The sequence below is a fragment of the Anabrus simplex genome, chromosome 1 (genome assembly GCF_040414725.1).
Source record: "Anabrus simplex isolate iqAnaSimp1 chromosome 1, ASM4041472v1, whole genome shotgun sequence".
Taxonomy (NCBI): domain Eukaryota; kingdom Metazoa; phylum Arthropoda; class Insecta; order Orthoptera; family Tettigoniidae; genus Anabrus; species Anabrus simplex.
The window spans coordinates 1,339,810,718-1,339,838,668 of NC_090265.1; the positions used below are offsets into that span (position 1 = coordinate 1,339,810,718).

The 27,951-nt window shown below is 36.8% G+C and overlaps 1 protein-coding gene across 2 annotated transcripts in view; it reads left to right on the top strand.

The window, feature by feature from the left end:
* The window catches only part of Spag1 (Spag1 axonemal dynein assembly factor), a 182,680-nt gene that overhangs the window by 139,550 nt on the left and 15,179 nt on the right, over positions 1-27,951 (top strand). For both annotated transcript variants that reach the window (XM_067152205.2, XM_067152213.2), the window contains one exon: positions 18,876-19,035. In XM_067152205.2, coding sequence (XP_067008306.2) covers positions 18,876-19,035 — 160 coding nt within the window. The remainder of the gene's footprint in view (positions 1-18,875; positions 19,036-27,951) is intronic.

The window sequence follows — 27,951 nt, forward strand, 5'->3', positions numbered from 1 at the left end:
TAGTTTAATTTAGGTATTATTATTATTATTATTATTATCATCATCATCTGTTTACCCTCCAGGTTCGGTTTTTCCCTCGGACTTAGCGAGGGATCCCACCTCTACCGCCTCAAGGGCAGTGCCCCGGAGCTCCAGACTCTTGGTCGGGGGATACAACTGGGGAGTATGACCAGTACCTCGCCCAGGCGGCCTCACCTGCTATGCTGAATAGGGGTCTTGTGGAGGGATGGGAAGATTGGAAGGGATAGGCAAGGAAGAGGGAAGGAAGCGGCCGTGGCCTTAAGTTAGGTACCATCCCGGCATTCGCCTGGAGGAGAAGTGGGAAACCAAGGAAAACCACTTCCAGGATGGCTGAGGTGGGAATCGAACCCACCTCTACTCAGTTGACCTCCCGAGGCTGTGTGTACCCCGTTCCATCCCTCGTACCACTTTTCAAATTTCGTGGCAGAGCCGGGAATCGAACCCGGGCCTCCGGGGGTGGCAGCTAATCACGCTAACCACTACACCACAGAGGCGGACATTATTATTATTATTATTATTATTATTATTATTATTATTATTATTATTATTACTGATGTTCTGGACCACACAGCAAGATGCAAGACCTCTACATGGCGGTAAATTACATCTGCTGCCATTGTCATTGATGACAGTATGACCACCACCATTGTCGCCCGTAGGCAATTGCGCAGGACTTCTGGCGATACGAATGACATACTTCCATGTATTATTGACCTTATAGAAGTGAACAATTGCACGGTCAATCTTGTACCTATCATTTATTTCAAATGTGTTTAAATTTTTATTTATATGCCAGAAGAATCTACAGTAATCTAAGAAGTTTCTCCAAAGGCAAAGATGGCTCTTGAAAATCGAACCTAGGAAAGATTAAAAATGATCGGTTTATGATCAAAATAAGTATATTGAAAATTCATAGCCTGTTTGCAGTCATTCAACCGGGTCAGGAATGGAATGAATAAGCGATAGGCGAGGATAGGAATTGTTCCGGCTGCCGAAGCCTGTCGCACTCCTCTGGGGCAGTGATTAATGAATGACAAATGAAATGATATTGGAGAGTGTAAATTTTCCAAAAACAAAAAAATAAATGTTTCTGTATTTTTAAAGGAGATTCCATATACTAACTGTCTGGTCTGTAATATCTTCAGTTTCCGAGATATAGGTATCCTCATTAAAGACATTCAACCACTTATTCACACTTTTCACCCCTCCTATTGGGATTTACAGAAAACAAAAAAAAATGTGTTTCTTCATTTTGAAAGTAGATTCTATGTACCAATTTTTACGTCTGTAAAGTTTGAAAGTTTTGAGATATAGATACACTCATTTTAAAAATTCACCCCCCTTTCAGGCCTCCACTGTTTGGATTTTCCAAAAACAAAAAGTACATGTTTCTTTAATTTTAAAGGAGATTCCAAATACCTTTTTCAGGTCTGTAATATCTTTAGTTTCTGAGATATAAGTATCCTCATTAAAGGCATTCAATCCATTTTTCACTCCTTTTTACCCCTCCTATTGGGATTTTTCCAAAACAAAAAATGCGTGTTTCTTTATTTTTAACACGTTGGGTGCCACGTGCCGCCATATGGCGTCACGGTGGTCTTCAAATTTGAGATGGCGTGACGCCATATGGCGGCACACCGTTCTTGAAATCAGAGTTGGCGTGACGCCATATGGCGGCACAGTTGAGTTTCAGCCGATGCGCCGTAGATAATCAGCTGTGACATCTATGCGTGTAAAATTGGAACTACGAGAAGGGCGAACTTCAGGGTCTATTCCAGCTATGTATTTTTACTGTATGCCACCATGTGGCGCCACAGTATTCTTCCGAAGCCACTGACTGGCCAGTGGTCATTGTCACAGGTGAAAGCGCGCCAGGCTTTGTTTATTCCACGTTTACGTACGTATTATCACTCAGTTTATATAGTTGTGCAAAAATATTAAAAAATGGAAGATATTGGTAATAATCTTACGAGGGAACACATACATGTGTTTCACTCGGATTCGGTTGAAATTTGGTAGGAATATTCGTGGGAGGCAGTGGAATGCCAAGGTGAAAACTGCATGTACCCAGCGCAAGTTTAAACCCAAAACTGAGCAAATAAAGTCATAAAATTAAAAGTGCCGCGGGAGTATCGGGAAGTTAAGGGGAACGCGCTAACTACACGCTACCTGGCTACTGGCGCAGCTCGACGCAGCCCGGTTGGTTCACGTCCGTAACTAGGTTTTCATAAATATTGCGTTAATTTGAATTAGGAAATAAATATCCCGTATTGGAAATTTGTATTGAACATTCCATGTCAAAAAATTCTGTGACACCATATGGCGTCACGCTATATTTTATCTTTCCTAAAAATTGATGTGACACCATATGGCGTCACGGATGACCATGGTATGGTGAGATAAAATTTACTTAGTACATCATATAAATACATCCCAAGATTATATAAACAGTCTACAACGCGTACAATTGCTTTGGCACCAGCGGAATGCAATTCAAAAACATGCCTGGCACCAGTGGAATAGTGTGCTACAATCGGCTCGGCACTCAACGTGTTAAAGTAGATCCCAAACACCAATTTTCAGGTCTCCAATATCTTCAAGTTCTCAAATATAAGTAGCCTCATTAAAGGCATTCAACCCATTTTTCACCCTTTTCCATCCTTCCTATTGAGATTTTCCAAAAACAAAAGAATACGTGTTTCTTTACTTTTAAAGGAGGTTCTAAATACCAATTTTTACATCTATAAACTTTAAAAGTTTTGAGATATAGAAACAATCGTTTTAAAAATTCACCCCCTTTTCACCCCCCCCCCCCCCATTATTTGGATTTTTCAAAAACAAAAAAAATACGTTATTCTTTATTATAAAAGGAGATCCCAAACACCAATTTTCAGGTCTGTAATATCTTCAGTTTCTGAGATATAAGTATTCTCTTTAAAGGCATTCAACCCGTTTTTCACCCCTTTTCACCCCTCCTATTGGGATTTTCCCCCCCAAAAAATATGTGTTTCTTTATTTTTAATGAAGATCCTAAATACCAATTATTACATCTGTAAACTTTAAAAGTTTTGAGGTATAGATGCACTCATTTTAAAAATTTACCCTCCTTTTCACCCTCCCATTAATTGGATTTTCCAAAAAACAAAAAAAAAATACATGTTTCTTTATTTTTAAGGGAGATCAAAACTACCAATTTTCAGGTCTGTAATATCTTCAGTTTCTGAGATATAAGTACCGGTATCCTGATTCAACCCGTTTTCACCCTTTTTCACTCCTCCTATTGGGATTTTCTGAAAACAAAAAGATACGTGTTTCCTTATTTTTAAAGAAGGTTCTAAATACCAATTTTTACATCTGTAAACTTTTAAAGCTTTGAGATATAGATACACTCATTTTAAAATTTCACCCCCCCCCCCCCCCTTTTCACCCCCTTAGCGACGGAATATCCAAAAATCCTCTCTTAGCGAGCACCAACATCTTAATATGAATATATTCCCAAAATTTCATTTCTTTATGTCCAGTAGTTTTGGCTCGGCGATGATGAATCAGTCAGTCAGTCAGTCAGGACAAGTTATTTTATATTATAGATATTGTTTTCATTGCGTAAACTTGTCAGTGATTGTGAGTTGGTGATATCATTAACAAGAAATAACAAATAATGATTGTAGTATTACTCAGTCGTCACCGTATTAACTTACATAAATGTTTCTGTACTTATATAAGCTGCTAATCAATCATCTGTTACCCTCAGCAACTGCTTCTGGACTGCAGTCAGTGTCCTTGACGAGGACTTGTTCAGGACTTGGTAGCTAAGTAGTGGGGTGAGGGGAAATTCTGTGAGCAATGGCTTTATTCATTGGAGAGGGGAAAGTGTTATTCCTTCAAGTACCGGGCGAGTTGGTCGTGCGGTTAGGGGCGCGCGGCTGTGAGCTTGCATCCGGGAGATAGTGGTTTCTAATCCCACTGTCGGCAGCCCTGAAGATGGTTTTCCGTGGTTTCCCATTTTCACACCAGGCAAATGCTGGGGCTGTACCTTAATTAAGGCCACGGCCACTTCCAACTCGTAGGCTTTTCCTATCCCATCGTCGCCATAAGACCTATCTGTGTCGGTGTGACGTAAAGTCACTAACTTCTTCAAGTTATGTATTTATATGTATTAGGGAATAAATGCACGTTAATGATTTCGATGAAATAAAAGTTTTCAATTGAATTAAATAATATCTTGTAAAACAGTATTTTTGTTGATAAATAGTAATCTTAAAAAAGTCTTGATTTGCAGAAAACTCTGCATAAATTCAGAGAACATTCCTGACATTTATGTCAGAGTAACCTCCTGTGGGATTCATTAAGTGCTAATGCAAAGTTGAGAAATGTTGTTCAGAAGTTAAGTAGGGCAAAGAGGAGGGGTGGGGGGATTTTTAAAATATGTATGATCATTGAGGTTGAATTAACTTTTTTTTTTTTTTTTTTTGCAATGTAAATTTTGATCCCTTCTTTAATATTACAAAATTTGCTTTGATTCTTGATGTGTAAAATTTTTTGTTCTGTGTTGTTTGTTAATTGATGTGAATTTTCATATGTGCTCTTCGAAGGCTAAATGCCAATTGTATCAGATTTCATTTTTGTGTTCGCTGTATGTGGTGCAGAATTTACAATTGTTTGGCCTATATATGGCATTACAGTTGGTTCTTGATGCTTGAGTTCATAAACTCCTGATTTGGAGAAAAGGTATTTTTAGTTTAGGTTGAATTGTCTTATGTGTTTCTGCAGTGTTGTTCATTCTAAAGCCTAAGTTTAGATGTTGTTTTTTGAAGGAAAAAAACCCAGTTATTTTGTATGCATTCTTGTTTACATAGTTGAGGACAATGTATTTTTCTCTTTTGTGTGTGATTTTTCTGGTGTTTTTCCTTTGTTTATTTAATATTTTATCTACTGTGTCAGGAGGGTGGTTGTTTTCTTTCACGATTTGTTTTATTATTTGTATTTCTTCATTGAAATGTGTTACGCTCATTAGTATGGAAATTGCTCTGTGTATCATTGTATTCAGTTCTGCTGCTTTGTGTGTGAATGGGTAGATGGATTTGTTGTCAGTTGCGTGTTATTTGAGCGGGTTTTCTGTATACTGTATATGATAGGTTGCCATTATTCCTATTGATTGTGATGTTCAGAAAGTTCATTTTTTTGCTAGTTTCTGGTTCCATTGTGGATTTGATTGACTTGTGTAAAGAATTCAGTGTGTTCAATAACTACTGTTCATTCGTGTCATCATTATCAGATAAGCATAGTACGTCATCTACATATCTGCTCCAGTGCAAGATTCCTTTAGAATGGAGGTTGGTTAAGAAAATGTTTTTGATGTTATTTAAGAAGATGTTCGCGATTATACCTGATAATAGTAAGCTTATGATTGAGCCATTTTTTTTTTTTTACAATAGATGTTGTCGTTGAATATAAAACTATTATGGTTTTATTTCTTGTAGTAAAACGTTATCATATAGGAGGTTTTCTATAATTTTGATTCTTCTATTGGTACATTAGTGTACTTGTTGATGATGTAAAAGGATACCATTCTTGCACTCTTAGTTATTTTTAGTTTATTTAGTTCTTTAATTAGTTCAAGGTTGTTTTTAATTGACTTGTCTTCTTTGAGTGCAATATCTTTTTTCAGAATTTGGTTGAGTAATTTGCTTACATCATAACTTAGATAAGATAGAAAATTAAATTTGCATTTATAAAGAAACAGGAAATCAACAAATCTTATAGATCCACTCAAACCTAACCAACTTCTGGCACTTCACTGAGTAGATATCTTACACTAATTTTTGCACAATCACATTAAAAAAAGCACTCAAGAAACAAACGATCATTGACAACAAAATCAGTAACCTAAGAAACAGACAGACTAAACCAGATAACAATAACCTCAACAAACTTGCTACTTTTCACCCTAGGTTAATTAATTGATCAAACGCTACCTTTTCTAATAATGAATACTAGGAAAATATTTAAAATTCAGCTACCATGAACGTCGTTCCAAAAATAACATAAAATTAATCACTGACGTAGCAATTGCTTGCAAAAACATAGACCTACCCATACCACAAAAAGAAATAATAAAAAAATGTAGCCACCAACGAATCCTTAACAAAACATGAAAATTTCATTAAACAACTGAATTATGCCACTCAATACTCGGTGTTAAAAACAGTTAAGAACAAAGTAAGAAACGAGAACCTGATTGTCTCAAAAGCAGATAAAGGGAATACAACAGTTATAATGGAAAAAGGTGAGTAGGCCTACATAGAAAAACTAAAAGAATTAAACAACAACAGTGGAATTCAGAAGGTACAATACGACCCCACAAATAAATTTCAAAACGAGATAAAACAAGCATAAAAACAATATATATACAATTCTCCACCTTATCAATACGAGTTTATTTTACATTACAAATATTCAAGACTAGTTTCGACCCCTATGGGGTCATCCTCAGTTGACAATTGTAAATTGTTCATAAAAACATCACATAGTAAAAATTAGACTAGTTTAGGCTGATCATTAATGTTTGGTGTGTCTAGTACATGACTATTGTGCATTGTTCATAGAGACACATATTACCTTACTGCTACTACTATCCAATTTTAAGTTATATAGTATGGAACACAGATATGTTTGTGTAACTCTACAGTGACAAGTTCAAATATTTACAGAATTGGCTGTTGATTAGTCACAATGATATAATAGAACACAGGCTTGAACATTTTTGATTTAAGTATCAGTGCAATATCTTGCTTTTGTACATACTAGAAGCTAAATTCATTTTGTAAAGTCATTACATACTGATTGAAACTTAGTGTGAGGTTAAAATTGAATAAAAATATATGCTAATGTGGACATTAAAATATTGTTAAAATGGGCATATAATCAAAAACAGTGGTATGTATGCCACACATGTCTAGTATAAAAACTCATTACACTGGTGCTGTTAGTGTGCAGTACAGCATATACACTGATTTGGAATAAATGGATTTGTATATATATCGTTCCAACAAAGTGGATCCATAAAAATATAAGATGTATAGGTAATTAGTATTATAATGATCCACTGCAAATTAGGTAATGCTGTTGTTTATCTGAAGATCTATTGGCAGCTACAGATGTTAAAGTTATTAAAAATGTTAATGGAGCATGTTTTCTTCCGTAGACGCGATGTTTAAGATTGGTGGCATTAGTCAAATATGATGAAAGTTATGCGTCTTGGTGCGTTCTGGAAGCTGGTATGTTATGAGAAACCAAGGTGGAGTGTCTGGAAATAGAAATAAAAGTGTGATAATGTTGTGGATAGAAAGTGTGATAGTGAAACGTATGTCGTTTACTTACGTAAAGTGCTGGAGCCGTGCGTTCTTAGTAGCTGCCTGTTGGGATCTGGTGCGCGTAGCTCTGAGATTGTAGTTAGCGGCGGTAGAGGGGAGGTTTGGGGGGATAGGTGGAGTGTTAGTAATAGGAGTGGGGTTGGAGGGGAGAGGGTTTTGAGGCGGTTGATTTGAACATATCGATTTTTGCTTGTTTATTCTTTTGATATAGAAATCTTTTAATAAGGGAATTACTGCATGAAAAAGAATGTTGTTTCTGTCTATACTTTCATTTAGGTTGGAGTTTGGATTCACATATTTGTCTAAATTTATATAAAATTCTTCTATTATACCGAGTAAGGGACTTTTTGGGTTCATGTTAAGGATTTGCATGTCGTTCTTAATGTCTGTGAAATTATGTTTTTGATCGTCAATATGCTGACCCACAGCTGAAAAATGTCTGTGTTTGACGGCGTTTACATGTTCATTATATCGTATTAAAAAACTTCTACCGGTAAGTCCTATATAGCTGGCTTGGCAGTCGTTACATTTTAGGCGATAGACTCCTGAATGATTGTATTTGTTTGTGTTATTAACTAATTTGGAATTGTATAGTATGTTGGTGTTGTTGCGTGCTGTTTTGTATGCTATTTTTAGGCCTTGTTTTTTGAAGATGTTTGTTATGGGATGTATATGGTTATTGTTATAAGTAAACAGTGCATATTCTTTTTTATTTTTAGTGATTCTGGTTAACTTGGTTTTAGGTTGATTTTTGACTTTATTGATGATCCGGTTTATCATTTCTCTTTTGTATCCATTTTGTTTTGCTATTTCATGGATTGTGTTTAGTTCCTTATTTAGATTTTCTTTTGAAAGTGGAATGTTGTATGCTCTATGAATCATACTATAGTATGCAGCTCTTTTATGGGCATGTGGGTGGGTGGAGTCTATCTTTATTGTATTTGATGTATGGGTAGGTTTCCTATATATATTGTATGTTAGGTGGTTGTTATGTCTGGTTATGGATATATCTAAGTAGTTTATGGTGTTGTTGTGTTCAGTGTCCATGGTAAATTTAATGTGGGGATCTATTTTATTTAGTTGTTCTAGGATTATGTTTTCATTAGTATGTCTGTTGTCCATGATTATAAATGCATCATCGACAAACCTGCACCAATAGATTATATTTTCTATTTTTTTAATTTCTTGATGTTCTAAGTGATCCATATATATATCAGCTATTATGCCTGATATTGGTGATCCCATGGGTAATCCTTTTTGTTGATAAATAGTGTCATGGAACTTGAAATAGTTGTTATTGATAGCAAATTGTAGAAGTTTAATAAATTCATCTATTTCCAATTTGCTTAGCTTACTGTGGTTATAAAGGTTGGATTCTATGATAGTGATAGTTTTTTGTGTGGGTATATTAGGATACATGTTTGTTATATCATATGTAGCTAGCTTGTAAAAATGTTCTATTCTAATATTCTTAGTAATGTTGCAAAAATCTATTGAGTTTTTTATGGTTTTGTTTGCTTGAAAAACATAATGTTTTTTGAGGAATTTTTGTATGTATTTGGATAATTTATAAATAGGGCTTGGTCTATAATTTATTATGGGTCTCATAGGAATGTTGTTTTTATGGATCTTAGGATAAGCTTTAGCTGTAGGTATCCCTGGATTCATAGTGGTTAATTTTGCAGTTTCCTGTTCGTTCATAAGAAAATTGGTGTTTTTTAGGAGAATTTTTAAGTTTTTCTGGATACTGTTAGTGGGATCTTTAGTCTTAATTTGAAAGGTTTCATCTTGAAAGCAGGTTTTTGTTTTTGTTATATATTCCTCCTTATCCATAATAACTGTAGTGTTTCCTTTATCTGCCTTTGTTACTATTAGGTTATTTTGCTGTATTTTATTTTTGAGTACCTTAATTTGTGTTTGGTTTGTGATATCTTGATTCTGAGGTTTTTGAGTGATCTTATCAACATATTGTGGTAGTGTTTTTTTGATTTCATATCTAATTTCATTTTGTTTCTCTTGGGGTATTTTATTTAGAGCATCTTCTGTTTCAGTAATAATGGTGGCTATGTTTTCAAATACTGAATAGTTTTTCCAGTTATGTTTTGGTCCCTTGCTCAGTATAATTGTTTCTTTTTCATTGAATGTTGTGTTAGTTAGGTTTTGGAGTGGGGGATGGAAAGTATGTTGGTTGTTATCAATAGAAACAGTAATATGTTGTCTATGTTGTGTATGGTTGGTTTGGTTTAGTGGTGTCTTGAGTGCGTTAAGTTTCTTGTTTAAGGTATTCTGCTTCTGTATGGCTATGTTTTCTATCTTTTCGTTAGTTATTTGTTGAAAATTGCTCCAGTATGTGTGTGGTAGCTCATGTGAGGCTTTAAGGTGCGCTTCATACATTTGTGTGTTTAGGTGTTGTTTTTTCCTATACATGAATTTAATTTCTTCTTTCAGCCATATTCGATTGGTTTTGTTTTGGGTGTTTTGGGTTTGATATGTGCTTCTATGTTTATTGTTATATTTCCTAAGAAATTTAGGAGTTAGATTATTAAGTAGGCATTGTTTTAAGAAAGTGATGTTTTTAACAATATTTGTGATCTTAATCTTCAGATTTTGATATCTGTGTGCTATTCTTCTTGCCTGGTTGGCTTTTCCACTGTTGTTTATAAGTTTCATTTCCGTATTGATGGATATTACTTTACATAAAAACAATATATATACAATTCTCCACCTTATCAATACGAGTTTATTTTACATTACAAATATTCAAGACTAGTTTCGACCCCTATGGGGTCATCCTCAGTTGACAATTGTAAATTGTTCATAAAAACATCACATAGTAAAAATTAGACTAGTTTAGGCTGATCATTAATGTTTGGTGTGTCTAGTACATGACTATTGTGCATTGTTCATAGAGACACATATTACCTTACTGCTACTACTATCCAATTTTAAGTTATATAGTATGGAACACAGATATGTTTGTGTAACTCTACAGTGACAAGTTCAAATATTTACAGAATTGGCTGTTGATTAGTCACAATGATATAATAGAACACAGGCTTGAACATTTTTGATTTAAGTATCAGTGCAATATCTTGCTTTTGTACATACTAGAAGCTAAATTCATTTTGTAAAGTCATTACATACTGATTGAAACTTAGTGTGAGGTTAAAATTGAATAAAAATATATGCTAATGTGGACATTAAAATATTGTTAAAATGGGCATATAATCAAAAACAGTGGTATGTATGCCACACATGTCTAGTATAAAAACTCATTACACTGGTGCTGTTAGTGTGCAGTACAGCATATACACTGATTTGGAATAAATGGATTTGTATATATATCGTTCCAACAAAGTGGATCCATAAAAATATAAGATGTATAGGTAATTAGTATTATAATGATCCACTGCAAATTAGGTAATGCTGTTGTTTATCTGAAGATCTATTGGCAGCTACAGATGTTAAAGTTATTAAAAATGTTAATGGAGCATGTTTTCTTCCGTAGACGCGATGTTTAAGATTGGTGGCATTAGTCAAATATGATGAAAGTTATGCGTCTTGGTGCGTTCTGGAAGCTGGTATGTTATGAGAAACCAAGGTGGAGTGTCTGGAAATAGAAATAAAAGTGTGATAATGTTGTGGATAGAAAGTGTGATAGTGAAACGTATGTCGTTTACTTACGTAAAGTGCTGGAGCCGTGCGTTCTTAGTAGCTGCCTGTTGGGATCTGGTGCGCGTAGCTCTGAGATTGTAGTTAGCGGCGGTAGAGGGGAGGTTTGGGGGGATAGGTGGAGTGTTAGTAATAGGAGTGGGGTTGGAGGGGAGAGGGTTTTGAGGCGGTTGATTTGAACATATCGATTTTTGCTTGTTTATTCTTTTGATATAGAAATCTTTTAATAAGGGAATTACTGCATGAAAAAGAATGTTGTTTCTGTCTATACTTTCATTTAGGTTGGAGTTTGGATTCACATATTTGTCTAAATTTATATAAAATTCTTCTATTATACCGAGTAAGGGACTTTTTGGGTTCATGTTAAGGATTTGCATGTCGTTCTTAATGTCTGTGAAATTATGTTTTTGATCGTCAATATGCTGACCCACAGCTGAAAAATGTCTGTGTTTGACGGCGTTTACATGTTCATTATATCGTATTAAAAAACTTCTACCGGTAAGTCCTATATAGCTGGCTTGGCAGTCGTTACATTTTAGGCGATAGACTCCTGAATGATTGTATTTGTTTGTGTTATTAACTAATTTGGAATTGTATAGTATGTTGGTGTTGTTGCGTGCTGTTTTGTATGCTATTTGTAATGTAAAATAAACTCGTATTGATAAGGTGGAGAATTGTATATATATTGTTTTTATGTAAAGTAATATCCATCAATACGGAAATGAAACTTATAAACAACAGATAAAACAAGCAATCGAGAAAAGACTTTATTCTCACAAAACTAGACAAAGATCTTTAAAAAAATCCCTAACTACCCACACTAAGAGCCCTCCCCAAAATACACAAAAGCTCATGTCCTATTAAACCAACGGTAAATTACCAAGATGTGCCAAGTTATAATGTAAGCAAACAACTGTGAAATAATCAAAGAACTAAATATATTAAAAATAACAGAGCGCAATAATGGTATCCTTTGACATCACAAACATGTACACTAATGTACACTAATTATATAAAACCTCCTAAAAGATACCATTTCACTACCAGAAATAAAATAATTAACCTTCTTAGAACAACCAAAACAGTTTTACATACGACAAAAATCTATTGTCTAAGAGAAAGGTTAACCATGGGCTTGCCATTATCACGTATTATTAATCGATACGGCCACTTGTGGGCCACGTATACACAATCTTCCTTCTGTCACGCAGACTGATACCCTTCTCTTTACACTCTCGCTAAAGATTCTTGAGTCTTTGACTTCTTCTTGCTCGTTCTTCCACCGAGATGTTCCGTGGCTTCGCATGTTGCTCTTCAGACGCATCCCTCAATCCCGCAACCTTCTTCCTAAATGATGTCCTTTCTTTTATATCCTCCTCCTTGATACCTATTTCTGCCAAGTCATTGTACACATGTGTAAGCCATCCCGGTTGTTTTTTCCACCTTTCCTGCAGAAGAAGTATCCTGTTGGCCAATCTCTCAGGGTTCATTCTTTTGATATGTCCATAAAAGGTCAGTCTCCTTTTTCTCATCACAGTCGTGATTCTTTCTACTGTCTTGTAGAGCTCCAAATTCGATCTTAACCGGAATTTGTTTGGGTCACTCGTCGACGTTCTAGGGCCTAAGATTTTTCGCAAGAACTTTCTCTTTTTTCAAGGACTGGGTCAGCCATCCTCGTCAAGGTTTCTGCTCCATAAAGGCACTCTGTTCTAACCACTGTGCAGTAATGTTTTAACTTGGCCTGACTTGAGAGAGACTTGGACTTATAGGTGTCATGACATAGTCTGAATGCCAACTCCATCCTTCTCACCCTCTCCTTTAATCCATCCTTTTCATCTCCATTGAGGGTGAGTATTTCTTCCAGGTATTTAAATTTTTGCACACGCTGGATATCCCCATACAATGTAACAAGTCTGTCCATGTCGCCTTTTTTTATAGAATCCATGAATGCTGTTTTTTCGAAAGAGATTCTTAACCTTGTTTTGACTGCAACATTTTGTAGTTCTTCGACTTGTTTCTTGGCTGTTTGACAGTTGTCTGTAATAACAATGACATCGTCTGCGAAGGCAAGGCAATCCAACATCATCGCATTTTTTCCACAACTTATCTTTACCCCATTCTTCATTCCAATTTCAGTCATTCTCAGCCTCCATTCCCTAATAATAGCAAACATTTTCATAAATAACTTCAAAATCATTTTCTTAACCAACCAGCATTCTAAAGGAATCTTACACTGGAGCAGATAATATGTAGATGACATATTATGCATATATGATAATGACGTCACGAATGAACATTTATAAAACACACTTAATTCTTTACAAGCAATCAAATTCACAATGGAACCACAAATTAGCAAGGAAAAAAATGTTTTCAGACATCAAAATCAGGAAGAATAATTTGTAATGTCTGAAGTTTTGACTCAGTTAATTTATAACCTAACAGCTATGAAGTAGGAATAATGCCAACCTGTCATATAAAATATATAAAAAACCCACTCAAACACCACTCACAATTGACAACGAATCAAAGCACCCATACACACACAAAGTAGCAGGACTAAATACACTGATACACAGAGCAGTTTCCATAGCAATGAGCATAACAGATTTCATTGAAGAAATACAAATAATAAAACAAATCGTGAAGAAAAACAATCCTCCTGACACAGTAGATAAATTATTAAACAAAAGAAAAAACTCCAGAAAAACTACACTTAACAGACTAGATTGTCCTCAACTATGTTAACAAGAACACATGCAAAATAGCTAGTATTTAAAAAAAAAAACCAAGATCTAAATGTAGGCTTTAGAATGGACAACACACTGCAGAAACACATCAGCAAATACAGCCTATACAAAAAAGACCTTTCCTCCAAATAACGAGTATGTGCAAGAAACCAATTCACAGACATCAACAACACAGATCTTGCACGTCAAAAATAAAAGCAACCAAATCAACCTCAATCATACACATTTAAAAAATTTCCCTCACCCTACTTAATTAACTTGCGAACAACATTTCTCACTGTTTGCATTAGTGCTTTATGAATCCCACAGGAGGTTACTTTGACTTAAACGTCTAGAGTTAGGATATTCTTATCTGTAGAATTTATGCAGCGATTTTGCCATGCGAGACCTTTTTTTGGGTTATTATTTATCAATAAAAATGTCTTACAATATATTCTTTAATTCAATTCCTTATAATTCATCAAAATCATTAACTCGTGTTTACTTCTTAATACACAAAAATACATTACAACATGAATAAACAACACTTTCCCTCCTCACTCCCCTAGTCTTCCTCCACTCTCCATAGAACAGAGTTTGTTGCCTACATAATTCCCCTTCTCTCCCCCTACTTAGATTCCTAGACCAAGCAAAGGCACTGACCACAGTCCAGAACCAGTTGCTGAAGGTAAGTCAATTGATTAACAGCTTAGATAAGTAGATTATTTCCATAAGTTGAGCAATACTACAATCATTATATGTTTGTTATTTCTTGTTAATAATATCACCAACTCTCGAAATCAATGACAAGTTTACACAACATAAACAATATTGTACATATATGTGCATGGTTTAAGATGATTTGATATAATTTGAGATTGTAATTGTAAAACAAAACACGTTATTGTTTGTTTAATAGTGTGTATTTTTCTTTACTGGCATGTTATAGTGTTATATGTATTACCATATAATGAGTGATTTCTATAGATTAAAGTTAAAAGTAAAGTTGCAGGAAATTGATGAGTCTGATGATCACTATTTCCCTACCATCTTGCATCAAACTTTTTCTATTACAGTAAAACCCAGGTAAAACGCTCTTCGAGCAATTGAATGTTAACAGCATCTTAAGCGAAAGACAATCCACTGTACGTACAGCATAACAGGTAAACAAAGTATTCATGTGAGTTCTAGAACTGATGAAGCCATTCAACTAAAATCTTTTCACAATACTTATGTTTCCTGCATTTCATTTTCCTCTGCTTGCATCCTTCCAACAATGTAGTTGTCATGATTGAATCAATGTTATTGTTCTAAATGTTGATGATAGAATGCCAAATGAATCAGAGAGTTGTTTCCAATTAAGAACAGTGTTTTTATGGTGCTTCCTTAAGATATATAATTTATCCAACAAAGAAAGTGTGTTTCATTTAATACTCATTTTAATCCCACGGGTACTTAAATACACCACGGATGTAAAATTGATAATCAAAACTTTCCAAAACTAAGGAATGTGAAAGTTGTGAGAGAGGAGGGGTAACAAACTGAAGTTTTGGTATTATTCAATCAATCATCATTGATCTGTAATTAGGGCTATAACCACTTGTTTACCTGTCTTTTCTTAAATGATTTCAAAGATCTTTGAAATTTATCGAGCATTTCTCTTGATAAATTATTCCAATTCCAAATTCTTCTTCTTAGAAATGAATATTTGCCTCAATTTGTCCTCTTGAATTCCAATTTTATCTTAATGTTATATTTCGTACCTTTAAAAGCTCCACTCAATCTTATTTGTCTGCTAATGTGTTTCAGCGTCAACTCTCCACTGACAGCTCAGAACATACCACTTAGTCGAGCAGCTAGTCTCTGTAGTCCCAAGTCTTCCCAGCCAAAATTTTGCAACATTATCGTAACACTACTCTTAGAAATCACTTGGAACAAATTGTGCTGCTTTCCTTTGGATCTTTTCCAGTTCATGTATCAAGTAATCCTGGTGTGGGTCCTATAGACTGGAAACGTACTCCGATTGGGGTCTTACCAGAGACTTGTGCTCTCTCTTTCGCATCTTTATTACTGCCCCTAAATAACCTCATAACTACAGTATATGAAGTGATCTGTAATCTTATTATAACCTTGTTACTGTGGTTGCCCCAATGAAGATCTTTCTTTATATTAACACCTAGGTACTTAGTGATCCTTATAAGGTACTAACACCCCATCAATGCTGAGAGGAATTTTCCTGTTGCTAATTCTTACAACCATTTTCCATCTTACCATTGCTGTCCAACTCACAACATTGTCAGTCTTTTTGTAGTAGTGCACAATCGTGTAACTATTCATCACTCGATACAGTATAACATCATCTGCGAAAAGCCTTATCTGTGATTCCAGTTCTTTACTTGTATCATTTATGAATATAAGCAAACATAAAGGTCAAATACTGACTGCCTTTTGAGACCCCACCTTTTAATTATTACGGGATCAGATAATGCTTCACCTACTCTAATTTTCTGTTTTCTAGAAACTTAGCCTCCCATTCAACCACTCTATTGTCTGATTCATTAGCCTACATTTTCATCAGTAGTCTCCCATGATTTAGTATTTCAAAAGCCTTGGATAGGTGAATAGCGATACAGTCCATTTGACTTCCTTAATCTAAAATATCAGCTATATCCTGCTGGAATCCTACAAGTTGAGCCTCACTGGAATAACCTTTCCAAAACCTGAACTATCTTCTGTCAAACCAGTTACTAATATTGCAAACAACCGGGCGAGTTGGCCGTGCGGTTAGGGTTGCGCAGATTTGAGCTTGCGTCTGGGAGGTAGTGGGTTTGAGCCCCACTGTCGGCAGCCATCAAGATGGTTTTCCGTGGTTTCCTTCCCATTTTCACACCAGGCAAAAAAAAAAAAAAAACAGTAAAAATGCGAACTAGTGTAATATCAGAAAGAATGCTTTCCCAGGGCTTACCAGCAACATGTCAAGCTGTGTGACCTGTAATTATCTGCATTATTTTATCCCCCTTTCCTTTGTACACTAGGGCTACTATTGCAACTCTCCATTTTCACAAAGCAAACAAAAAACAGGTGTAATACTTTGTGTAAATTAACTAGCTGAAGTACTCTCCATTGATGGGGTAATTACTTACCATGTGCATGATTATAATTTTTGTCCACCGCTCAAGTTGTTCTTCAGATTCTGAGGCACATAAGTGGACATGCCTCTCCCTGTCAGCGGCTTGTAGCGACGTACCTGCTTCCTTGCTCTCTGTGTCCGTTTGCAGTTTCATATTGTTTTGAAGAATTGCTCATCTTCCTTCCACTATAAAAGAAAGCCAGGTATTGGGTTCCGATATGGTAGGCCTTCGCATCTAGTTTTCTTTTGACTGTGATATTAGAGCATCCATTGTAAAGGGGGTCCTTCTTCCTTCTTTCATGACTTTTTCTCATTTCGGTAGTCTTTACAATTTTCCTTACTTGATATGCACTGAGGAGAACGCGCATTCACCTTAAGACAATCATGACAAAAGTGCCACCATCACCAGTGAATACGACTGAACAATATTTCCATGTTAGTGATGCTCGGCATTGACATGGAGTAAACAGCAAAAGTCTAAATTATGAATATCTCTGTTATCATAGCTGGTACGGTAAAACTGTATGAGAGAGAAATGACCGGAAAACTGTATTCTCTACAACTTTTGTTTTGTAGCATGTATCAATAGGATCCCTCATTAATAACGATATTTGAAAATTAAATGCTAGGCCTTCCCCCAAACTACCATTTTCATTTATAGCCTATGCTGTAGTACCAAATTCTCTGACATTCCGTACCAATTTTCATTAAATTCTGTTCGTCCTTTCTAACGTGATGTGCTTACATACATCTAGACAGAGATGCTGGAGGTTAGGAGCGCGCAGCTGTGAGCTCGTATCCAGGAGATAGTGGGTTCAAACCCCACTGTCGGCAGCCCTGAAGATGGTTTTCCGTGGTTTCCCATTTTCACACCAGGCAAATGCTGGGGCTGTACCTTAATTAAGACCACGGCCGCTTCTTTCCCATTCCTAGCCCTTTCCTGTCCTATCATCACCAAAAGACTTATCTGTGTCGGTGCGATGTAAAGCAACTAGCAAAAAAAAAAAAAAGAAAAAAAAAAGACATGCTGGAAAATTGAAAATTGCATTTCCATCTTACTATGGATATGACCGATACACAAATGCCATTCTTTTTTAATTCTGATCAATGTACAGACAAAACTGTATAGCTAGTCCTAGTGAGAACAAGTAATGTAAATTTAACTTTTCACTAAGCATTGTTGAAAATGAATCAATATTCCATGAACTAAAGCGTAATAGGTGAGATTCAAGCATAAAATATGGGGTAAATTTTAAAGGCTTTATAAAACGATGTTCAGGAAGGAAAAAAAAAGTGGGTGAGTTGGCCCTGCGGTTAGAGGTGGGCAGCTGTGAGCTTGCATCCGAGAGATAGTGGGTTCGAACTCCACTGTTGCCAGCCTCGAAGATTGGTTTCCGTGGTTTCCCATTTTCATACCAGGCAAATGCTGGGGCTGCACCTTAATTAAGGCCACAGCCGCTTCCTTCCCACTCCTAGGCCTTTCCTATTACATCGTCGCCATAAGACGTATCTGTGTCGATATGACGTAAAGCAACTTGTAAAAAAAAAAAAGAAGAAGAAATAAATAAATATTGCATAACATGCTGGATAATGTATTGAGCAGAAGTGTTTCTGGTTATACTGTAGTTATTTTCTGAGCCTGTAGAAGTGATTATATTTCTTAGGTTGTTATTGATTACTTTCAATATGTTGTGTAAGTTCTTAGGTTGTTATTGATTACTTTCAATATGTTGTGTAAGTTCTTAGGTTGTTATTTGATTACTTTCAATATGTTGTGTAAGTAATGATGCCTGGACAAGCTGTGACAATGCTTGATAGAGAACCCTACTTATTGTGTGGAGAACTGTTCTCTAAGAGATTTTTTTTTTTTCTTGTACCTCACATTTTCTTTATACTCAAGAATGCTGAGAACACTTTCTTAATTAATGCAAATTTTTATTGTCATTCCAGGCAGAAGGAATCGAAGATTTATCGTTGGAAGATAATGCTGCCTGTAAAATTACATCAGTCTGTGAATTCATCAATGCGTGGCAAAGCGTAAAGAACAAGAATGATCCCCTCCAGTTGGCACCTGTTCTTAGAAGAATTCGTCCATCTGATCTACCTCAAGGTAAGTGAGTTGCTTGACCAAATTATATATCAGTAGTAGCTACAATGGTCATTTATTGTTGCAGCTAGACATAGTTGTGGACTTCCTTATAGAGATACCAAGATCTTGAAGTTGGTGTGGTGGCTTGTGTGTTTATAGATCGTGAGGGCTGTGCCAGCTCAGGGTCACCCATGCTGGATTGGTCGTGGATTAAAGTTAGATTAAAAAGATGTCTCCTTATTTGCTCAGAGATTTCTATGTTTTTTTCTTTTTCTTCTTATTCATTTCTACCCCTTCTTCTGTCACCCTTATCCGGTCAGGCTCTTGCACCTCCTTAGATATGCAAGTGATGTGAGTCGCTTCTATTGTTCTCTTTAGATCTTTGTTCTGATCCACTTTGACACTTCATATAGGCTAGTATTACTGTGGGCTTGGTGCATCGAAAGGCAATTTGTACCTAATTGCCTGGTTTCAATGAGGCTGTACCTATTCTGGTTCTTCTCCTTCCTATCCCATCCTTGTCCCCTCAGATTTAACTTCTTGTGCTGTCTTAAACTTTAGATTTGATTCTGGGTAGGGCCCCATCCTCACAGACGTGCAGGTCACCGATGGATGTCAACTCAAAAGACCTGCATCATGTATTTCTGGAGGTCGAATGCCATTGTTATCTGTTTAGTTAGAATAGTGAAGTATAACTAAATTAAACTTGGCATAGCCGGGCTGAGCGGCTCAGACGGCTGAGGCACTGACCTTCTGACCCCAACTTGGCGGGTTCGATCCTGGCTCAGTCCGCTGGTATTTGAAGGTGCTCAAATAACTCAGCCTCGTGTCAGTAGATTTACTAGCACGTAAAAGAACTCCTGCAGGACAAAATTCCGGCACCTCAGCATCTCTGAAAACCTCCAAAGGTAATTAATGGGACATAAAAACAATAACATTATTATTAAACTTGGCCTAGTTGGTAAATTATTTAAAATAAATAGTATATTCAGGAAACAAAATGTAGTTTAGTACAGGTTATAAGATCTTTCTACTTACAATACAGATGAATACATGTTACACATAAAGAAGGAAGAAATTAATTTCATCTCAAGAAATACCCATTGGTTTTCTGTGGTTTCCTATTTTAACACCAGGCAAATGCTGTGGCTGCACCTTAATTAAGACCACGGCCGCTACCCTCCCAACTCTAGCCGTTTCCCATCCTTCTGTTACCGAAAACCTTCGATGTATTAGTAAGGCATTTAACGAGTAGGAAAAAAAAAAAGACTACCCCTTTGGACACATTTCCTGATCCAGGGTCGGGGATGAGGTGACAGAAATTTATAAGGCCTGTTTTTATGGCTGGATGCTGTTCCTGATGCCAGCCTCATTTGAAGATCTAATGAAGGTGAATTGAAGATGATGAATGAAATTGGGTAAAGAGGTGGAAGGAATTGCGGTGCCCTATGAATAGGAACTGTCTTGGCATTTATCTGGAAGTACAAAGAGAAAACCCCAGAAAGTCATTCTCAGGGCAGCCAACGGTGGGGTGGGAACCTACTCGTCTCCTGAATGCAGAGCCTAGCTCCTTAGCTACTCCGCTTGTTAGATTAGGATTATACTGAGAATATATACAGTAGAGAGTAGGTTAAAGAATTGAGGAAGAACACTAAAATATTTATTATATCCTAATGAGAAAAACAAAAATTTGTAATTGCACTGTGGAGAGAAATAGGTGTTTTAAAAAATTAGGAGTTATGCTTATGCCAAATGTGTCACTTCAATAAATACTTGGAATTCAAGTTTTGAGCTTTTTACTTGTATGGTAGTAGAATTGAAGGCTTGTATTGCCCTATACAGTATGACGATTATTGCATATTTTACACTATTTACTCTTGGTAGAGGTAGTTTTCTGTTTATCTTGCGGTATAATTACAGAAAGATCTTTTAGAAAGGAATTTGTTACTTGTATCTGCCTGACTATGTATGTCCAGCCCTTGTCCGGTTTCCCTACAGGATCTGGTATGAAGCGAGATGGATCATCATGGCGAGTTTTCACGACCGGATGCCTTTCCTGATTTCAACCTCATCGTAGTAGTTAATGGGAGGGAATGAATGACATTATATAAAGGGTGAAGCAAAATTCGCGCACTCGGGCGTCGCAGCACAACTCCTCACATGCCAGCAGTAAAAAGAATATCTCTCACAAACTTTAGTCCTGCGTGTATATCTGGCAGAAAAGGGACGTTGAAGAGTGGCATACTGGCAACACTGTAACCACATGAAGGGTAACTACCTCTGTCAGTCGTGCTGTACAGTTGGTGTATTGGATAGAGTTTTGGGTTAGTGTGCAGGAGGTCGAATGGTCGATCCTGGGTTGAGGCGTATGTTTTTTATTTCGTAAATGTAGTCCAGGTGGTATGGTATCTGGCTTCTTAATCGTCAACAGCGATTGCAGCTGGTCCTCTAGAAACCATTTGCACTTACATACTATGATCCTAGAAATGGACGAACAATCGTTTTCATTGGTCAGCTTTGAAAGATGCCCTTTCCACATCGTGGGCATGAATTTATTCGCACCACTCATCTACTAGATGCGAAACCTGTTTTCTTTGTCCCCTCCTCCAATGATCCCATAGATTAGTACCAACTATTATTCTTGCCTTGTTCAGGTCCGTTACATTTCGTTAGGGCCTTATGTTACCAGTAGGCCTAGCAATATGCTTTGCGAATAATGTCCAAACTGAGTTACAGTTTGTATGTGTTGTTCTGAGGACAACGTATTCTGTTGTGAAGGTCATGTGGTCATTAATATGGACCGTATTATTGCTAATGTGCTACATCTGAGTGCTCATAACAATTACATGTAGTATGCAAATGGCAAGTAGATGTTGTGTTATTGTATTGTGCTATCATCTTTAGCATCTCGAAAGTGATATTGTTTGTGTAGTTATTCTGTCCTGTGACAGGTAATTTGTTTCAACTGTCTATATCTTATTTGTCTAACCACGTATTTGTTGTGTTCAAGTTACAAAATGTTGTAAATGTAGGATACATGTGACCTAAGATACGGTGTCTTACTGTATAACAGTATTGTAATGTCCAATGGAAATTAGCAAATATAAAAATGCTCCTCAACCCAGCATCGAACCCTCGACCTCCTGCATGCTAATTCAAAACTCTATCCACTGCACCAACTGTACAACATGGCTAATAAGTGCTGACAGAGGTAGTTACCATAAATGTGGTTACAGTGTTGCCAGATAGCCACTCTTCAACGTCCTTTTTCTGCCAGATATACTCGCAGGACGGACTTTTGTGAGAGACTTTTTTATTGGTGAGGAGTCGTGCTGCGACACACGAGTACGCAAATTTTGCTTCATCCTGTATATGCTAGAAGGAAGGGAGAGAGGGTGAAGCCCGGTGCTGGCACATAGCCTATTCCTGTCGAATAGCACCAAGGGGTCTGCTCAAGTTTTAACGTCCCCATCCAACGGGCAAATCACCATCAACACTGCAGAGTGGTTTGGAATAGAATCCAGGCTTTTGGGATGCAATCTAGTGATTAGAAATTGTGTACTACCACCTTTCCTACCCTCCCAGCCAACATTTTGATGGTGAAATTTTTTTCTACCAATGGGTCTCAAAACCAGCTATCCATGGTGTCAGACCCTTTATAGACTTAACGCCTTAACAATTGTGGCTACCAGGTGGGCTTTTTGATATCTGCTCGAATTATGATTGTATTTAATTTTATGTGCTAATATTACTAAATAATATTTAGTCTTGAATAGAGTCCTCCCTGAATGTGAAGACGATGGATTAAATGAAACTTAAATCTGATACTCGGCTGTATTGACAAACCACCGAAGTTTCTGTGAAGCAATGTTGTACACCTAAAACAAAGTATGAAAATTCCAGCAGTGTCTGTTTGTTTACCCCCTGTGGGTGGGGATGGTAGAAAAACACCCACGGTATCCCTGCCTGTCATAAGATGCGACTAAAGGGGGCCCCAGGGGCTCTTTACTTGGGAGCATGGGTTAGCGACTACAGGACCCTCAGCTGAGTCCCGGCTTTGCTTCCACTTTGTGCCAGGCTCCTTACTTTCGTCTATCCCATCCAACCTCGCTCAGTCAACTCCTGTTCTTTTTTTTACCCTGACGGTATTAGGTTGTGAGGAAGTGTCGGATTCTTCCTTTTTTTCCCCTCTGATTAGTGTTAATAGGGGATGGTTGCCCAGTGGTTCTTCCTCTTAAAACAATAACCACCACCACTACCACTCTGTTTTTTTTCGTCGCACCGGCACAGATAGGTCTTATGGCGATGATGGGATAAGAAAGGCTTAGGCGTGGGAAAGATGCGGCCGTGGTGTTAAGGTACAGCCCCAGAATTTCCCTGGTGTGAAAATGGGAAACCACCAGGAAAGTTGGCCGTGTGGTTAGGAGTGCACGGATGTGAGCTTGCATCCGGGAGATAGAGGGTTCGAACCCCACTGTCGGCAGCCCTGAAGGTGGTTTTCAGTGGTTTCCCATTTTTACACCACGCAAATTCTGGGGCTGTACCTTAATTAAGGCCACAGCCGCTTCCTTCCCATTCCTAGGCCTTTCCTGTCTCATCGTCGCAGTCACCATAAGACCTATCTGTGTCGGTGCAACGTTAAGCAAAATAGCACAAAAAAAAAAGAAAAGGAAACTGCAGAAAACCATCTTCAGGGTTGCCGACAGTGGGGTTCGAACCCACTATCTCCTGGATGCAAGTTCACAGCTGCACAGCCAACTCACCTGGTACCACTCTGTTTGGTCCTTTCTGTGTGTGAAATACCCCTTCATGTACTTCCTGTGTTTGCCATAGAATTGTACGACCACCAGCACCACTACCACACCAACAACAACTTTGTCTTTCAGCATGGTGTTTTTTCTAGCTTTAATTGCCATTATGAGTGAGAAAATAATTTGGTTTCTGTTATTATACATTAGTTATGAATATAATCATCTTTGTTAACACAGGGAATACAAAATGTACAATATTTAAATCATTAAGAACAAGAATAGATCCTCACTTTCAGCATTCATCTTACAGTTGTGTGTTACAAATTGCAAATGCTTTTGGACACAGTCTATATTATCACTTAAGAACCAGTACCTTGGATGGACAAAATGCAAATTTTACACCAGAAGGGGAAAAGTGCATATAAAGCTGTAAAAATGGTTCAAAAGTATTAGGAATTGGTCTCATATAATGAAATGGCACTGCTAATTTTTAAGTAAGACAAAAACCACACCATTTCTGTACATATTTGTCCATGTTAGTTGCATGATAGCCACCATATTTGCCTGTATTCTTTTAGCTATGTGATGGTGTTTATCAAACTAAGGCATTTCAGGGGCTAGTCTGCTATAATGAAATATTTGACCCAGTACAACGCATCGCATTATGTTCGGTGGGCAGTCAAAGTTGAACAGTTTCTGGAGGAATCTAGTATTGAATAACAATTTGTTAAGGCCTATAAGTTATCTGCTCTGTAACAACTAGAGCTCAGCTAACTGGCCTTGCGATCAAAAGCTCCAAATTATATTAATATTTTGGAGGTAGCTATAAATTGGAGCATAGTAGTCATTTTCTTATGCTTCCATTGTTAATAATCTACCGAAGCTATTTTAAACTCCAGTACAAGATATTATTTTCTTTTTGATAGACTCTGTATGGTTGGTTCCAGTCAAGATAAGAATCAGGTGTTTAAAACAGTCAACTTTCCTTTTACAGTCATTATTCAGTAAAATAAGAGTTCTGTGGTTCTGTTGGATACGCATCCATTCTGTAACATAACATAAAGACTGTTTTCTTGGAATTTACATTACACCAATTTTGTATCTTATTGAAATCGTTCTGCAAAGCTTGTATTGCCGTGTCCTGATTCTCACCCTTGTAAAGTAACCCATTATCATGTACAAATAATGAAAGTTGGCCTTTCAGAGGAATGTAAAAAAAAAAAAAAAAGTCATTCTCAGAAGTAATTAACAAAACCAGTCCAAGAAGATATCCTTGTGGAATTCCATACTTGACTTCCGTAAATGAACTATAGATACCAGTACCATTCATGTCAACATGTCTATTGTTAAAAAGCTTTCAAACTATTTTAAAGGAATTTCCCTTAATCCCTGCTTTTTCTAATTTTTTCAACAATGTATTACGATAAATGATATCCAAAGATTCACATAAGTCGATAAATACCCCCTTCCCCTTCCCCCTGCACAAAAACCATTACTGTGTTTAAGCTCATTTGCAATAATTGTTTGACATTAACAAGGGCTGAGTTAGTGCATGTTTTTCTAACAATCCTTATTACCTACGTGAAAAATAAGTGATTGAGCTAAGAAACAAGAAGTTGCTTTCACTGCCTTCTCTTCTGACAATTGATATAGGTCTGTAATTGCAGGGGGTGGGTCCTCCTACTTTGCCATTTTTATAAACTGGGACAATTCTTGCTATATATAGCTTATCTGGTACACATCCTATGTTGAAGGAGAGAGTGACAAGCTTGACTATAACAGGAGCTAAGATGCTTTTACACTGTTTAATTAGGAAGGATATAAGGACATTTTGACCAGCTCCATGTTGTCTGCGGTAGATCAGTTCAGAGATTACTGTGTTTCAGCCTGTCATAAAATGGGGTCTGTTCAAGAGTAGTTTAGGGATAAGGTTATGAACTGGCCAGCCAAGAGGCCTGACCTCAGTCCTATCAAACATATATGGGATGAGCTAAACCAGGATTTACTCCAGACCTCAAATGATCCATATCACTAATTACGCTTGCTACTGTTCTGCAGGAAGACTGATCTGCCCCACCCCATATTAATTTCCACTGGGCAGTATGTCGAGGAACACTTGGAGGACAGTTTTGAGTTGATGTCAGATAGTGTACATCCCCATTAGTCAATAATTAGACTCGGAATGTACTGACTACAGTGTCATAATAAAATCGATATACAACAGGAAGTGTGAACATGACCAGTCTGCCACTTGCTTACCTAGTGTTGGAATTTACATGCATTGTAAAAGGTAAGAAGAGCAAAATGCAAGTCTGTGTGATGAAATTCCTTAGAGGTATAATAAGGAAGACAAAGTATGAGAAGTAGAGATGAAGGAAACTTATTCTGAAAAGGCTGAATATGAATTTGCATTTGCTAAGATAATTTGGTTGTAGGAGTAAAGAATATGGAAACAAATGATGGAGGTTAAGTATGTGAGTGGTAGAGCTAGAGGAGATGTATAGCAAGTGTAAGAAGAAATCTGAACTAGAGCAATATTGCCCTTTAGAGGGAAAATGGTGGAAGAAGAGAAGGGAATTGAGATTTATATACTAGACAAGATTGTTCTGGTCTCTTTGTTCATAGTGCCAGATTGTTTTTTTTTTTTTAAATGACAGTGGAACTTGGAACTATGAGAATTTAGTTCTTTGAAGTATTTGAGTGATGTCGCCATACTCAATAGGCTACACCCCCCCCCCCCCCCAATCCATTTTGATATCAAATCCCATATTACTACACAAGGGACATTCTGAAGAGATTATAGTGAAAAATGCCATAGTTAGTCGTTGGGTCCGCCCTGTCAATATTTATTATACAATTCAAAAGTTTACATAATTATTACTCGTACATGTTTCAAGAGATGACCCACTCTCTTCATCAGCGAACTTGACATCTTATCTAAGGGGGCAACTTATTCTAAATAGATCTTATGAGGTAGAAAGAAATTCAGTGGAGGATAAGAACATCTTAAATGGATTTTTAACAGCAGCAAGACCAAGATGTTAAATAGTTTTATTTTGAGTCAATCCACGTGATCAGCAGTTTCTTCATACAAAATTTTTAAAATGTTTCCTCATTAATAAAGACAAATGTAACTACTATTAATACTACATAGATAAGCATTATTAAATAAACGTTTAATATTTTATAAGTTCATGAAAGAATTGTCTCATCGCCGGATGTTTCATTCCAGGCTTGTGTCAATGTCATGTTACGTACACATGTTATAGACTGATTCTGATGGTTCGGTCAGCTTCCGCTTCGAATGCCTTATAAACACTTCACTACTGGAAAAATTACAAAACAAAACTATCGTACAGATTGCAGACGTGTGCAGATAATTCAGCAGGGTGCTTTCAGGCGCTAAGGACCGGAAGGCAAAGTTAACAGGCGGGCGCTAAGGGCGGGAAAGGGTTAAAAATTAAAATCAGGTCTAGTCTACCACTCACCACTTTAATTGTAATTTTAACATTAAGGATAATATGGCTGAAGATGCCCATTATATTACAGGCGAAACATGTCCCGTTGTTTTAACATGTAACTTCGATTTTGATTTTTAATAAATCACAAAGTGTATTGAAAAGGTGGACTTCTATGAGGAACGTATGAATTTGGAAAACACAGAGACAAAATAATAATATTCATTGCACAGGAGGAGTGCGACAGGCTTCGGCAGCTGGCACAATTCTAATCCTCGCCGCTAGATGGGGGGCTCCATTCATTCCATTCCTGACCCAGTCGAATGACTGGAAACAGGCTGTGGATTTTCATTTTTATTACTATTATTATTAACAAGTACATCACAATTGGGAAATATCCCAGTGGCAGTGATCACTTACATTAGTGTGATAATGAAGTAAAGTTAAAATGTAATTATACAACAACAACAGTACAAAAAGCAATTCCATGGAAAGGAAATATTACAAGAAATACTATTAGTTTAACACTTAAAAATCCAGCATCATCATATACAAATTAACACACAACTTAAGTACAGACGGTTGTTCGGGATCTCTGGTGACGAGTTTGAAGGCCGGTGGTGGCGCTGTTATCAACTTGAGCACGTCAAAACAGGAAGTGATGGATTCGTGTCAGTACTGAGAACGTGTGTGTAGAGTTTCGTGATATTAGCTGCAACAATGCCGAA